The sequence below is a fragment of the Crotalus tigris genome, unplaced genomic scaffold (assembly GCF_016545835.1).
Source record: "Crotalus tigris isolate CLP2741 ecotype Arizona unplaced genomic scaffold, ASM1654583v1 scf7180000019301.709862, whole genome shotgun sequence".
Classification (NCBI taxonomy): Eukaryota; Metazoa; Chordata; class Lepidosauria; order Squamata; family Viperidae; genus Crotalus; species Crotalus tigris.
In genome coordinates, this window is record NW_024097476.1 from 120,972 (window position 1) to 137,522 (window position 16,551).

Below are 16,551 nucleotides of genomic sequence, written 5' to 3' on the forward strand. Positions count from 1 at the left end.
AAGATATTTTATCTTAAACTTTAGCATTCTAGTCTTATTTAATGAATATGACTTTATTGGGTTTATTTTGAGATGCTGCAAGTAGGCATATAATGATTCAAAGTTAGCCTCTTCTGCATTTGCAAAGCCGTTGATTGGCTTATGTTAAATTTGAATTGAAATCATTCTATCAAGTTTTGAGATATAGCCAAGTATTGACTTTGACATTTAAAACTGATTAGTACATTTCTGTGATTTTCTCAGAGTACATCAGAGAAAGCACATTTTCCAGGTTTATTCTAGACCTATTATAAGCATTGGTGGTCTCACCTCCCCATTTCCCCAGTATCTTCTTGGGGTGTAGTGGTGGATGGTGGTGGGCATTTTCCACTATAATGCAGAGTCTTTTGTCCATAATTATTATTTAGATATTCTTTGAAGAATAATGGTGTGGGTCAACAGTGAAGCTCATAATATTAGATTTTTGCAAGCCCCTTCACTATCACTAAGCACAATCCGTGTGTTTGTGTGAGTGTGGAGGATCAATTTATAATGAATAGTTTAACACTAAGACAAGATATGTTGTCTTGATTATTGAACATGTGCATCAATATGTGTGAAAGTATTATTATAGAATTGTTAAACATACATTAAAAATCTTCTTGATTTTTTTGAAACAGGTCAAGCCATCCTCTTGGCTGAGATTAAAATAATTTTATATAGATCTTATCAAGCAATGAAACACATGAGCTGAAAATTATTATACCAAAAGCTAAGAAGATAGAATGAATGATTGCAAGTCTTACCTAAATAAGTAATTTACAACAATCAGATGTTAATATATCTTGGTAGAATACAGTATTTGCAGGGTTTGAAAAGTTTATGGAGATTTTTTTTAAAAAAAATGCTGGTAGAAAGGAGAAAGGTTGTATGCAGTCTATTCTGAGAAAAGAATATTTGTCAAAATAAGTGAAAACAGCATATTTTTTATAAAAGCATAGGTTTTTTCCACATTGTTTTATGGAAATAAGAGTTCAGTGCATCAGAACAAATATCAGTTTAATATAGGAAGAGTGGGTTACTTAGTGACGAGTATGAAAGAAGTATTTTCAAATACAAAGGTGTTTTATTCATACAGAGATAGAATTGCAGAACAAATACAGTATATGAAGGAAGAGTGAGTATGTGAAAAAGACATACTCTGGATGGAGTTACTGTATCTTCAAACAGAAATGAAATATGAAAAAAGGCAAATTATGAACTGGTGTATGGGTATTCTGGGAGAAACGGTATTTTGCATTATTGCAAGGTATAGTAAATGGCATTGCATGAATTACCTTCAGCTATTTATTTTGCCTTCAACATGGCCTTAAATACTGCTTACTATTTTTCAATCTTTTTAATGAGAACACCTTGGATAATATTACTTCCCTGAACAGGAAGGGTGAGATGGGCATTTACATTTAAATGGGCCTCAACTTTTTACTTTTATGTAACAATATATACTATAACAATATATACATTTCAATAACAATAAACCTATTAATAGCAAAACCCAAAGTCAAAGTTTCATTTGTTTTCCCACCTCAAGCACAAAATCCAAAAGTGGTTTCCAAGTGGAAACAATGTTGTCTGTACTCTTTTCTTTTGTTAGAGCAGTCAATTTAGTCATCCCTTCTAATTCCACCAGTTTTTCCAGCCAGTCATCCATTGTGGGAATGAGAGTATATTTCATTTTTTATGCATAGAGCATTCTTGCTGATGTCAGCATATATAATAACAAAGTTCCATTTTTTCCAATTCTTTGTCTATTAAGCCTAAAAGAAAAGAATGGTTGAAATAGTTGAATTAACTTGTTGTCTTTTATTTTTTATTTGATTTATACCCTTCCTTTATTTTTCCAATTTCATGTGACATACATGATGTATTTACCTCCTCTTTACTTAACCATGTTAAGTAGTTTGGGTGACAGAGGATGAAAGACCCAAAGCCACCAAATAGGCTTTCTTGCTTAGGGGAAGCTGAGAACTTTTGGTTTCTCAATTTTTAATCTAGTACCGAAATTGGGTCTCAGTGTTATTTATGCAATTGTTGGAATTCAAGAATTTGTAATAATTGTGAAAAAGCCATTTATATAAGCTTTTTGTACAGACACATATTTACTGAAAATTTACCAATAATATATTGATAATATACTGTATGCCTTTCTAGGAATGTAGTTTACTTAGTTTGTAGCTCCAATATTTTGTGCATTTTTATTAATAATGCTTCAGTGATCATATTCTACTAAATTTAAGATTAATAAAAGTTACTCAATTTTTTTATAATTTTCATTATAATTGAAAAATGTATATAGTAAGTGTATGCATTTTTCTATTTTTATTAATTTCTATTTTTTCTTATTAAAGTAGGCTACCTTAAATCTATTACTTTATGTCTTACAGCACTTCAAGTGTCAATTTCCCTCAGCAAGGTAGAAGTCAGTGTGGGTGTATCGAAATTCTTCACTTGTACAGGTATAGTACATGTTATTGTTTTGTATCAGCTTCATGATCAATATACTTATTAATATTAACTGGAAAAGTGATGGTACATTCCAGTGACTTCTTTAAATACTTTATTAAAAGCATTAGACATTGTGTAAGCATAGAAGTAAAAAAATAATAGAATGAATTCAAACGTTTAAATCAAAAGTATGATAACAGATCAGGAAATTATCCTTCAAAAGTCAAAATAAAATGAAGTTTTATATAAGCACTTTGAAATGGTATATTTGAATAGTTCATTATGAGTTTTTTATATCCATGAAGGATTTTTTCTGAAACAGATTATTTGTACTATATATCTTCAGCAGTGTATGTTAACCTAGCACAATGCTAACTGGATAGTAATGAACCAGCAGGACAGTTTTTCTATTTGTAGTAATCATGCTGAAAGTTTGCCATGAATATACTGAGGACCCAGATTGTTGGGGGCAATGTAAATATATATATATACATTGCTTACTGGTGTACACCGCTTAGAGAGTGCTTGCACTTAAAGCGGTATATAAGTCTCATAAATAAATAAATAAATGAAGAACAGCATGAATTGAGAACACAAAGAAATATAGTAATATTCAACATTCCAATGAAATCAATTCAATCTTTCTATACTGAAATACTAACAAACCAACCTATCATAATCTTTTGCACTTACGATTTGCAATCTGTGATGCTCAGCTGCATTACAAATACTTGTATAGTGCACACATTACATTGTGAATGCTTTGTATGTGTCTTAATGCCTATTTGCTTATAAAATAAAGCACAGTGTAGAACATAATACACTTGCAGCACTTCCTGAGAACTAAATTTAAACAAAATAGTAAACTTACCTCTCCATTAGGCAGGCAGTCATTTATATTTCCATTGGCCAATAATTACTGTTTCTATATAGTTGATGCAAGTGATCTAATTAATGCTGGAGTTCACAAAATAATATTAGGAATTAACTTTTCAACTGGCACATTAGCAGGGATATAAAAAAAAATGAGTCAGGACATCCAAGCTTATATAGTATGTAACCATTATATCACTTCCCCTTCTCCACTATGTAAAGTCCCCTTCTGACATGGTTTGGTATTGAAAAGATGAAGTCCCAGGCAATAATTGTCAGGTCTGGTCATATATCAATATATATATAAATATTGACATAATAGTGGAGTATTGCATAATGCTAATTCTGGGAGGACTGAACACTAAGAACCTAACAGGTGTCTAACATTTAATATTCAATCATTTGAATTCATATTTGAATAAAACCAAACAATTTGCATAAAATATAATATATATATTTATATGGTTGGTTGTTTTTTTGGTTGGTTTCTATATCTTCCCATCTCAGCAAACAACTCTGAATGGCTTATTTATACAGATAAACCATAAGGAATGTGGAAAATTAAAGAGAGAGTAGCCTCTGACAATTAGGGACTTGTGGTGGAATCAAGTAGTTCAGTTTCAGTTCGAAGAACAAACTCAAATAAAGACAAAAAAAGCAAGGGATTTAAGAGTCAATTCACCTCAATAAAGTATATTGGATTTGTTTAAGCTATTACATTTTGAAGTATCTCTCAAAACTAAGTTGAAAGGTATAAAATAAGTATGGTGGTTACTTGCCCATTTGAACAAAATGAGAAACCTAAGGATAATGTTCTTACTATGATACAGAAAGCAAAAGAACTTAAAATTAAACAGGGATTGACCTATCATGGGATTGACCTATCATGGTGGCCACAGTTACAGATATAATCCATATATGAAAAAGACAGGAAGATATATGGTTTTTATAAAGAACCAACTGAATTGGATCCAATTCTAATGGGGATAGATGAGAAATTAATTAAAAGGATATACAATTATTTATTAAGTATTAAATTGGAAGAAGAACAAGTAAAGGAGACAATGGTAATATGGGCTAAGAATTTTGGCTATACAATAGAATTAGATAAATGGCACAAACTGTGGAACAGAAACTATAAACTTACAATGTCAACAGCGTATAAAGAAAATCTTTATAAAATGTTGTACAGATGGCACCTTTCGCTTGCAAGATTAGCGAATATGTACAAAGATAAATCTGTTAAATGCTAGAAATGTAAGCAAATACCAGGTTTGTATTATCACATGTGGTGGACATGTCCCAAAGTAAAAAAAAAATGGAATAAAATACACCTATGGTAGGAAGCAATGATAAAACAACATATAGATTTAAAACCAGAGATATTCTTATTGGGCATGTTACCAGGGAACTATAATAGAGGTAATACCTACTTAGTTTTACATATATTAACAGCAGCTAGAATAGTATATGCACAATTTTTGGAAATATGAAGAAACCCCTATAGAGGAGAATATAATTAAAAAAATACTGGAATGTGGAGAAATGGATAGGTTAATGTTAAATATTAAAGAAAAAGAAGAAACTGAATACTATATGACATGGGGCTTATTTTACCAATAGTTAGATGATAAAAACAGAGGTTAGAAAGTTGGAAATATGAGAAAATGTGGATTATGTGAGGAAGATTTATAACGAATTAGTAAATACTTTTATTGTTATACAATTAATATTCTAATACTTGTTTACCTAGACAACATACTGTTCAATACAGAAATGGATTTTTTGAGATAATAATAATAATAACAACAATAACAAAAACAACAACAACAGTGATACTCATTGTCATCGGGGCACTGGGAACTATGTCCAAAAACTTTGCAAAATATTTCAAGAAACTGCACCTTCCTGCAATAACTCCAGCAATGCTACAAAAAACTGCGCGACTCGGAACATCTTATATTTTAAGAAGGTACCTGCTTGATACCTAGGATGCTAGCAGCAACCTGTGTCAACCATCAGTGCCAATCAATTTGAATGTTCAGTTGACTGAGGTTCACGTCTAAATAATAATAATAATAATAATAATAATAATAATAATAATAATAATAATAATAATAATAATAATATGAAGAAAGAGACTGGGGGACTAATTCTGACTGCACGAGACCAACCCTTAAGGACAAATGCTTATAAAGTCAAAACTGAGAAGACAGCAACAGACAGTAAGTGCCGCCTATGCAAAGAAGCTGAAGAAACAGTGGACCACCTGGTAAGCTGTTGCAAGAAGATTGCACAGACTGACTACAAGCAGTGGCATGACAAAGTAGCAATAATGGTGCATTGGAAGATCTGCAAAAAATGGTGAGACATAAAATAGAGAAAGTCATAGAAAATGATAAAATTAAACTGCTCTGGGACTTCAGAATTCAAACAGACAAGCACTTGCAACATAATACCCCAGACTTAACAATTGTCGATAAGAAAGACAAAAAAGTCTGGATAGTGGATGTGGCAGTGCCTGGAGACAGCAGAACAGACGAGAAAGAACTGGAGAAGATAACAAAATACAAAGACCTACAAATAGAAATAGAAAGACTGTAGCAAAAGCAAGTAAGGGTAGTACCAATAGTAATAGGCTCCTTGGGTGCAATCCCAAAACAACTGGAGCACCACTTGAACACCATTGGCATTGAAAAATTCGCTATTAGTTAATTGCAAAAGGCAGCCTTACTAGGAACTGCTTCCATCCTGCGATGATACCTGTAATACCATCAAACACCCACATCTGCCTATCCCAGGTCCTGGGTAAGGACTCGATAGGTAGACAAAATGCCAAATCCAGTCTGAACATCTGGCTGATTGTGCGATGATCGATAATAATGCAAGATTTGCAGGTAGAATCTTTTTATTACTGCAAAGACCATAGACTAAAGTTTAGGAGAAGCAAATACCAAATACAAATGGGAGGAAAGGAAGGTGATTGAGATTGAGATTAACCAAAGAGCATGACTGCGGGAGAAAGAGAAGAGATTTATCAGGAGTCTGGCAATTAAGGTTTGCTGGCCTGAACAAAAGATTATCAAAAAGGCTAATAGCCTTAACACCTTATCAGGCCTGTTATTTTAAGTGATAAGAGAAATTATCAGGAAGATAGTCTAAGGCAGGGATGTTAAATTGCCAGCCCATGGGCCTGATGCATCATAGTGAAACCACACCTACCCCATTGTCAGCAATGGCAAAACAGTCTCAATGTGTCGCAACATGTCACATGACGTTGCAAGTTTGACACCTCTGGTCTAAGGCTTTGTTTAGCAAATCTCTTCATGGTGTTATTATACTATCCAGGTCTAGGAGTTAACAGTGCAAATAGGAAGAGGCTAGAGAAGAAATTTATCCGCTCTATTTTTATAGATATTTGGGAAAGTCACCCTTTTAATATCACACTAAAACACTATTAGCTAGGAACAGGGGTCACAGAAGTAGTTCTCTGGCCTCTCTTTTGTGGTAAGCCCCATTTACAAGCCATCTATAGTTTTCTGTCAGGTAGTTACTAGGATACATAAGAATGCTAGCTTTAGAAATATTTAGTCAAATCAGGGATTTAAACTTCAGATAGATTACAATCTTACCATAACCAGCAGCATGTCCATCTTCCTGTCTGCCTTAATAATCATGTCTTCTTGACAAGACACCATAGATAGTAGTTTGGAGAACATTAGACTGGTTGTTCTTATTAAGAAAATATAGTGGGTATCTTGCTTGTTGCTAGGAGTTATCTATTTGCTGAATAGTCCAATCCTCTTCCCCTGACTTTGCACCGCTTTCCTTCATTGAACTGGATCTCTCCACAATCATTAAGAAAGAAAAGTACTGACAATAATCTCTTCATCCTTGGAAAGACAGGCTACTTAGCACAAAGGAGCTGTTTCTTCAGTTTCAAGAAGAATAAACTCAATATGAGGTCAATCTGCAGAGGCTCTGCAGTCTTCAAAAGTCCAATTTTTTCCTGGAGATCACTCAGGTCTTTTCTGAAAACAAAGAACCATAACCAAAATATGGCAGAACATGGCTTTCTCTGAAGTCAATAGATTAATCATGAAAAAGAAATGTTTGAATTTGCATATCTCCTCATCTAAATCAATTTCAGTATGTGTTATATAAGACATAATATGTTTTTATTATGTTTTTTTTTTAAAAAAAAATACTGTTTGGTTTGGTATAGTTTTTTTAAAATGTTTAATTTCATTAAAATGCTGTTTACATTTAAGTATCTTTTGAGGATTTGTTATATTAATTCTTTATTTTTTTCTTTGTAGTAATTGGTGAACCTGAGAGCATAGATTGGTATAATCCACAAGGAGAAAAGATTATTTCTAACCAAAGAGTGGTGGTGCAAAAAGAAGGTGTAAGATCACGATTAACCATTTATAATGCCAATGTGGAAGATGCTGGAATATATAGGTGTCAAGCAACTGATTCTTTAGGACTTAGTCAAGAAGCTACGGTTGTTTTGGAAATTTACCGTAAGTAAATGCACTATCAAACTTTTTCTACTTATGGTGTTGGAAATTTTAAGGAGAAATCTCTGAAAATTTAATTACAAAGCATGTATTAAAACATGATACTATTTCATCCAGTAAAGTAGCAACTACAGGTCCATTGTATACTGTATGGCATACACTATACAGTACAAGCTGTAAATATCCAGATAACCAATAGAGAGTAGCTGTCTCTATCTCATCCAGATCTTTGCTATCCAAGTATGGTAACTAGTCCATAACAAAGTTTGTTATTTCAAATACATCATAATCAACACACATTAGCAGAGTATAACATAATGATAACTCAGCTTCCCTGGAAAGAAACTAAGAACATTGAAAAATGTTAGTAATAGTTTTCATTGATCACTTATTCCTCATCTATGAAAGCTGTTCTGTATGCATAAGTCCATAACTATATGGACTTTAAAATATTTGAAAAAATCAAGGAAGATTTTCTGAATTATATTTATATGTAACCTTTTTTGCTAACAAATGGTCCAGCTGACTCATTATAAATGATTCAACTGCTTTGAAATTCTTAACAAATTAAATAATAATCTACTACTATAAATATATTTCATTTTTTCTTAGAAAAGCTCACATTCCAGGATGTCTCATCACCTCAAGAATTTGTACAGGGAGAAGATGTACAAGTCATTTGCCGTGTTATTAGTTCACCAGCACCTATTGTCAGCTGGTTATATCAAAATGAGGAACTCTCAAATATTGCTGACAGTTAGTATTTTGGTAACTCTTTAAATTATATGTTTTGTTACATATTCATATTGTTTACACTTAATAATCTTCATACTTAAGAGAGTATTGTGTGGAATTCACATGGCTACTACAACTGACTTCACTGGTTGTTCTAATATTTGAAAACTATGTGGAAAATCTACCATAGGTTTATGTTTCTTGTAGAATGCTAATACACATTTTTTGGGTTTTTTTAGTTCACAGGAAAATATACTGCATTACTGTTACGCTAATGGCTGACCTATTATTGCTCTGTCCTTATAGCTTTATTGTAAGAAAGTAAATTAGAAATCTACCTAGCTTCACTAGTTAGGGCAGGGGTGTCAAAACCCACATGACATGTCATGACATATCGCAACTTTTTTTGCCATTGCCGGAAATGGGATGGGCGTGGTTTTGCTATGATGCATCCAGCTCATGGGCCGGCAGTTTGACACCCCTGTGTATTTGGCTATATTTTTCTCCTTAAAGTATGATGGGACAAGTTTCTGCTGCCTAATGATTGATTGTATTTGATGTGAGTTAACTGGTCTTTCAGAAGGCTGATAGATCTGTTTCCAGAAGTAACTTGAGTGGTTTCGTTCTGGGGTTATGAAGACCCATGATCCTGTTCTATCTCACTCTCACATGCTTTGTCTGGACAAAACCAGCTGGAGACTACAGGCAAAACCTGGGTCTTTCTCCTGGTTTAAAACTACTTTCTGAAATAGTATAGGGTTTCCTGCCTGAGCAGGGGGTTGGACTAGATGACCTTCAAGGTCCCTTCCAACTTTATTATTATTATTATTATTATTATTATTATTATTATTATTATTATGTGCTGTTTTTAAATGTAAATCTACACTTTTTTATGGATAGCACAGATATTCCTGTTCCACTTTGCAATATGGGAAGTTGAGCCTGTGAAAATACTCTATAAATGATATTTGGGAAAGAACAGGAAAATTTACTTTATTTTTTACTTTGACATTTTTTATCATTTGATTTTATATGAATGATATGTCAGTCATAGCTTTAGGATGCTTTTAGCACTTTTTGTGCTAAATGCAAAAGAGACACAAATTGCATACTTCTCAGTCTGGGCTGAAAAGAGTAATATCCAAGGTTTCGTGTCTTTTCATTGCTTCATGTCTTTAATTCAACAATCATATCACCCAGCAGTGTGGAATTCTTTGCTAAAGTGAATATAAGTAGTATTGATTTATTAGAAACACAAAATGTAAGAAATGCAAAATACAGAATTAAGCTTTTAGGATTACACCTTCTGTGAAAAATGTTTTGCTAATGAATACTTTAACAGTGTGGTGGAAGTATTTAAATATGTCAAAAGTTATATTTACTAATTGCCATTATTTATGGATAATAGTTTTCCTATATGCTCTCCAGATAGATTTGCCATGTTGCCAAACAACAATCTTCAAATTCTTAAAATTAATAAAAGTGATGAAGGAGTATACAGATGTGAAGGAAGAGTTGAAGCTAGAGGAGAAATTGACTTTCGGGATATCATTGTAATTGTAAATGGTAAGAATTTAAATTATATAATATTTTTCTTTATGTAAGAAATATAATTTATATTTGTGATATTGTGGCATTTTAGAGTAAGGTAAATTAATTTTAAGGGTAAAAGTACAATAGTCACTTTTCAGCATTGCATATGTGCAATGCAAACACTTATAGCACTAGTTCATCACTTCCAAGATAACTGTATGTGATTCACTTTTATAAATGTGACCTCTAACTTTGGTATCATCACAACATAGGCCAAGTTTTTATATGTGCATGTTATAATAATGTAGATGATGTGAATAATATAAAGATTATTTTGTTCCAAAATTTATCCTGAGAGAAAAAAATGTAAATACAAGAGATAAAGGGTTATAAATTTTATATGCATTACTCGATAACTACCCTTGCTATGAAGAATGATTAGATCTAAAAAGATATTCAAATATTATAAGAAATGTTTGAATAATATGGATATGTTATGTATAACATTTTCCTTTTGTTTTCATTAATTTACTTTCTTCATGAAAACAAACATTTTCTTTTCACTGGAAATTAAAGAGATTAATAAATTCTTTAAGGTTTTTTATGTGAACTAATTTGTCTACTCAGAATGTTTGAATTGGATTCAATCTTGCTTCTTAAGAATGGAAGGACATTCCATTCCTTTCATTTACAGAAGTTCACAGTGTGACTTCCTATACTGTTTTAGGGGATTGTGGAACGAAATAAAAATCAACTAAAAATGCTGCAACATTAGTGCTAAATGTACTATTGGATTTAGCTCAGAATTATAGTGACTGAAGAGAATTTGAAAAAACAAATTCTTATATACTACCTGTTTTATTAAAAGGAGCCCAAATAAAGTATGCTTTTATGGTTGCATTCTGTTATAACCATTAATTATAGTTATCCAATGACCAGTAAATTGATAAAACCGAATCAAACATTACATTCAAGAGTTTAAAAAATGTGCACACACACGCACACACACACACACACACACAACAAAATCATCTTTTCATTTTGCAATATATAGAATGATGACCAGGAGACCAGAAAACAAATTAGAAAAAAGTACAGAAAAAATTAACAAATGCATAATATAATTCACAGTATAATTGTGAATTTGTTCCTACATTGCTTTGAAATGTTAAATGTCCTTTGAAATTTAATTGGTTTTCCTTGGTATCTGTTTACCAAATGATTTTCCAACTTTAAAAAAAAAAATTCTTAATCCAGGAAACTGAGAAGAGAATTATTCAAATTTTGATAGCTTTGCTGTTTATAGACCACAATATTCCTTGGTGCTGGAAAAAATCCCACAAATCTTATATGGAAAAACAGGAAAATCTAGACTGTTTCTAAATAAAAGTACATATAACAATTTATAATACCAGTGAGTACAGGAATAGAGTCCAGGTAACAGGAACAGCTGGACACAGTGTTAGAAATTCTGTTTGTATTAAGCATCACACAGAACAAACAAAGAATACAGTCACCATGTGCTTTATTGCTCAGCTATTACTGTAACAGGAAATTCTACTCAGAACAAAAGAGCAAACAATATATACCATAGATCCACACTTGTAAATATTGCCATCTATTTGCTGAATACTACTGTAGCTGTGGAATAGAAATACATTCCAACAATGAATTTCAACCCACAGCATCACAGGGAGATGATGCACTTTTATCTAATAGAAGTCTCACATTTGTCAGTGAGTTAACATTTGGATGGAGGACATTTTAACAATTCCTTATTTTTAACAATATTGACTATAAAAAAAATAAACTGGATTATTTTTCTGCCATTTACATTAAAGAGCCAATTAATACTTAAACAAAGCTATAAGCAGTTAAAGGACAAAATTTAACCAGAAAAATATGAGGGAGGTTTTGCAGTTGAATTCCTATAAAAGCTTATCTGTGAGTACCTCATTAGAGGCATAAATACAGATGGTAGGCAGCATGTAATGTTTTTCTGAAAATCATTGCTCCAGAAAAATCCCTTGTTCTTCTATAGAAGAAAGGGATCCAATGCTGAGATAGCTCCTCAAATCTCTTAATGGGGTTCCAGGAGATTAAATATTCAGCAAGAACATTTGTAATGAGGAGCTGGTTAATATTCAGCTATTTTGATGCCTTAACTGGTTCAGAATTGCCAGGCTAGTTCATTTTCACCATCTCATATACACACATACTTAACTCTCTTTCTTAACAGTAATCTTTTTTTTTTCTGTAAAGTTGGGAGTTTGGGGCTTGTATAAGTAAAATAAAATGAGATAAGTAATATAAAATATCAAAAATAAAATACACCAAAAGGTCGATAAAATCATGACCAAGTGCCAATCAGAACATGTATAAAACAGAGCTTGCCAACAGGACCTCTGCTTGGACTCCATTTTGGGGGAGGGGGCAGATCCTAACATCATGTGCCTAACCATGTACAAATGCTTCAATACTACTCTTCTTCTTTCTATCCACCTCCTCCACCATCTCCTCCTCCTTTATTGGAAGAGAGAGAAGAACAATATTAATGTCTGACATTTGATTTATTTTATCTTTAAATCCAAACCTAAGCATTCCAGTACTGTATGGCGTTGCTGTTTTATTTTTTTTAAAATGTCAACTTCATATTTCAGAGCTTTGGAAGTAGGTATTATCCTATACAGTACACATAAATATTATTAATACCTGCTTACCACTCATTGTGCTGACAGTTCTCTTAACTTCTGCAAATAGCTCTCCTAATCTTGTGAACTCTAAAGCTTCCTCTTTCCATGACATATTCAAGACGGTCAGGGATTAATATTTATATGTTATTTAATATGTAAGGGTGAAGGTTTATACACATGTTATATAAAGCATGTTTAAATGTGTATATTTTTGAAAGCAAGCAACTAAATTTTATTTTTTATGTATACCAATGTGCCCACAGTAAAAAATGATAATAAAGGTTATCTTATTGTCAGTGCTGCTAACATTGGATGTTTTTGCTTTGACAAAATATGCAGAGCTGTGTGGAATGCTGGGAGGGGAGGAGAAAGAATGTGTGTGGGGATTACTTAAAATAAAAACCCCGTGCTACAGAAACGGAAGGGAACCTTTGCCCTTCAAACTGATTGGAGAACATGATTTATGACAGCAAATAAGGGAGGGAAATATGTTGGCAAAATATATGCTCAGGGGAGGGGAATTCAGATCTTAGCATCCTACATGCTGTTCCAACACTCTGTTACATGATTAAAGACTTTTTAGAATAAACAATGTCTGGAAGTTCTTTGAAGTGTTTCATTAGTCGGAACCATGACATCATGCCAAGATCTGCTTTCTTTTCAAACAACCTGGGATCCTGAACTCCAGCCGCTCACTCTAGACTTGAGAGAAGCTGGCAAAGTTTCAGGAGGAAATTTCATTATGGGAAAAGAGAACCTGCTTGAAGGTGATGACCCAGTAACTGCTGATACCCCAGAGGGGGAAGCAACAGACAGCATGCTGTGGGAAGATGAGTTTTGGCAGATAAAAGGAGAACCCAAGCAGCTAGGAGAGCTGATCTAGCCATCAGCCCAGGCCCAGTCCAGCAGAGACTCCAGATGCCTTGAGACTGCCTTTCCACCCTCAAAGATTTCAAAAGCAGACCAGAGGAGAGCTATCAGATCGTCTGCCACTGAAGGTTCAGGTGAGTCACTGGAAAGATTTGAAAAGCTAGAGGTGAGAAGCAGAAATCAACTCCTGCAGAGAGGAGCCTACAGCCCCTCCATTGCAGATCAGACAGCCTTCCAGACCCTGTCTTCCTCTGCCAGGGCCTCCAGCCCTGAAGAGAAAGGGAATCCCAGCCTGAGGCCTATGCAGCAATGGGGAGTTTGGCATCCCTGCAGGTGGATGGTCAACAGCCTCTGAGCTTGCCACAGCTAATAGAGACCTGAATTGGAGGACCCCCATCTCTTCCTCCTAGAACTGAGAGAAAGATTTGAGGACCCATCCATTGGCCTCAAAGCAGGAAAACAAATCCACAAAATAAAACAAGCCAGCAGGCCAGCCTTGGAGTATGTGCGAGAGTTTTGCAAGATAGCAGGTCGAATAGAGGGGTGGCCTGAGCAATCCCTAATCCATCACTTCATTGAGGGATTAGACAACCACCTCTCTCAGGCCTGCATCTATCGAGCAGTACTGGATTAGCTGCAAGAATGGTACCAGGCAGCAGTGAAGCTAGACGTTCAGCTCGCCTGTTATAAGAAGCCTCCCCCACCTGAATCCAAGCCGAAACCAAAGCAACCCAAACGGCAATCACCCCCATGAAAACATCCAACTACTGTGATGGCTGAAAGACCCAGGCAACCTGCAGGCCCATCAATTAAGTGTTTCCAGTGTGGAAAGGAGGGACATTGAGCAGCAAACTGTCCAGTCCCTTAACTCCAACAACAGAGCAGACCGGGACCAGAAGCGAGAAAGAAACCTGCCCAGCGGCTAACAAGAGAGAAACCCAACAGGGTCACGCAGGAACCTGTTGCCCAGGTCACACACCCCACACAGGAGGATGCCGGGACTCTGGGTGGACCCATCCTGCTCTACCATCCTTTGACAGCAACAACAAAGGAGAGGACGACCCAATGGTGAGTCGACATGTCCCACCTTTTTCACTGCCCGCCAAACCTATAATCCCTAAGTCGGGAGCACAAATAGACTTAAATGTGCTAATTGATTCTGGATGCTCCTGATGCATCATTAGCTTGTCATTTGCCATGAAACTGGGTATGTGAGCTAAACTACTGTCCAAGCCCGTGAGGTTTGAGCAAGCCGATGACTCCCTGATGGGAGGGACTCTTGTCATGCAATTAACTGAACCCCTATGCCTAGAAATAGATGAGCACTGGGAGTTTATTCGCCTCCTGGTGGCTCCGAGGTGGTGATCCTAGGGCTAACCTGATTGGACAGAGGGAAACTATTTATCTGGTGGGAGAAAGGAATGAGAACTGTGAGACTACTTATAGGGCCTAAACCTTCCAGTGATTCAACCGTCGTTGTGGGACACTTTAGGCCACCTAATGAGCGAGCGCACATGGCTGCCTCACCGCCACCAGGCGAACCACTCATCCCCAGCGAATATCGGGACCTAGCAGAGGCATTTAGTGAAAAAGAATGCGATGCCCTGCCCCCTCACAGACCCAATGATTGCTCTATCGAACTGGTGCCAGGAGCCAAACTCCCACAATTGAGAATGTACGCTATGTCCCTCCTTGAAATGGAGGAGATGCAGCGATACGTGAACAAAAACCTAGCCAGGGTTCATTGAACAGACCAAATCTACCGTGGGAGCCCCTGTGTTATTTAAAGAAAAAAAGATGGGTCTCTTCATCTTTGCATGGATTATGAAGGTCTGAACATGGTGAGTGTGGAAAATAAATGCCCCCTCCTCTGAAGGACTTACTAACCCACCTGGCTAAGGGAGCATCTTCACTAAATTAGACCTGAGAGAGGTATATTACCAGGTGAGAATAAAGGAGGGAGATGAGTGGAAAACTGCCTTCAACTTCCCCATGGGGAGCTATCAATTCAAAGTCATGCCATTTGGACTACAGGGGGGCAGCCATATTCATGCAATTGATTAATGAGGTCCTACATGATCACTTGTACAAAGGGGTTCTGGTGTATCTTTATGATATCCTGATATACAGCACGAATATGACTGATCACATAAAGCTGGTGAGAGAACTGTTAAAGAAACTATTGAATGTCAAGCTCTACATCAAACTGTCAAAATGTGAGTTTCACCAGACCTGATTAGATTATCTTGGCTACAGAATTTCCAATGAGGGCATTGAAATGGATCCAGCCAAAGTGAGAACTATAATTGAGTGGCAACCCCCAAAGACTATTTGCTGTTGAACCAATCCTAAAGCACCCCTGCCCAGGGGAACCCTTTGTAATCCAAGCTGATGCCAGCGATGTGGCAATCGGAGTTGTATTACTGCAAAAGAACAAAAGTGGAGTTCTACAACCCTGCACCTACACCCTTAAAAAAATTACTGAAAGTGAGAGCCTCTGGGAGAAGGAGGCCTTCTTAATTAAGTGGGGGCTGTTAAACTGGCGACACTATCTAGAAGGGAGCAAGATACCATTTGAAGTGTGGACAGATCACAAAAATCTAAAAGCACTGAAAACTACCTGCAAATTGTCCCCAAAGCAAGTGCGGTGGGCACAGTACTTTAATCGCTTCAACTTCACTCTAAATTACATACCGGGAGGAAAAAACTTCCTAGCTGATGCACTATCCCGATCACCCCATTACAAAAGCGAATGTGAGGCGGTTAATGAGGCAATTATCTCCAATCCACAAACTACCATTCAACTCACACCTCGCAGGGTCCCTAATCCTGATGACCCT

General features: G+C 35.4%; 1 protein-coding gene across 3 annotated transcripts in view; it reads left to right on the forward strand.

The window, feature by feature from the left end:
* The window catches only part of NCAM2 (neural cell adhesion molecule 2), a 155,107-nt gene that overhangs the window by 56,530 nt on the left and 82,026 nt on the right, over positions 1 to 16,551 (forward strand). For all 3 annotated transcript variants that reach the window (XM_039361568.1, XM_039361569.1, XM_039361567.1), the window contains exons 2-5: positions 2,424 to 2,495; positions 7,677 to 7,883; positions 8,493 to 8,636; positions 10,044 to 10,181. In XM_039361568.1, the coding sequence (XP_039217502.1) occupies positions 2,424 to 2,495; positions 7,677 to 7,883; positions 8,493 to 8,636; positions 10,044 to 10,181 (561 nt within the window). The remainder of the gene's footprint in view (positions 1 to 2,423; positions 2,496 to 7,676; positions 7,884 to 8,492; positions 8,637 to 10,043; positions 10,182 to 16,551) is intronic.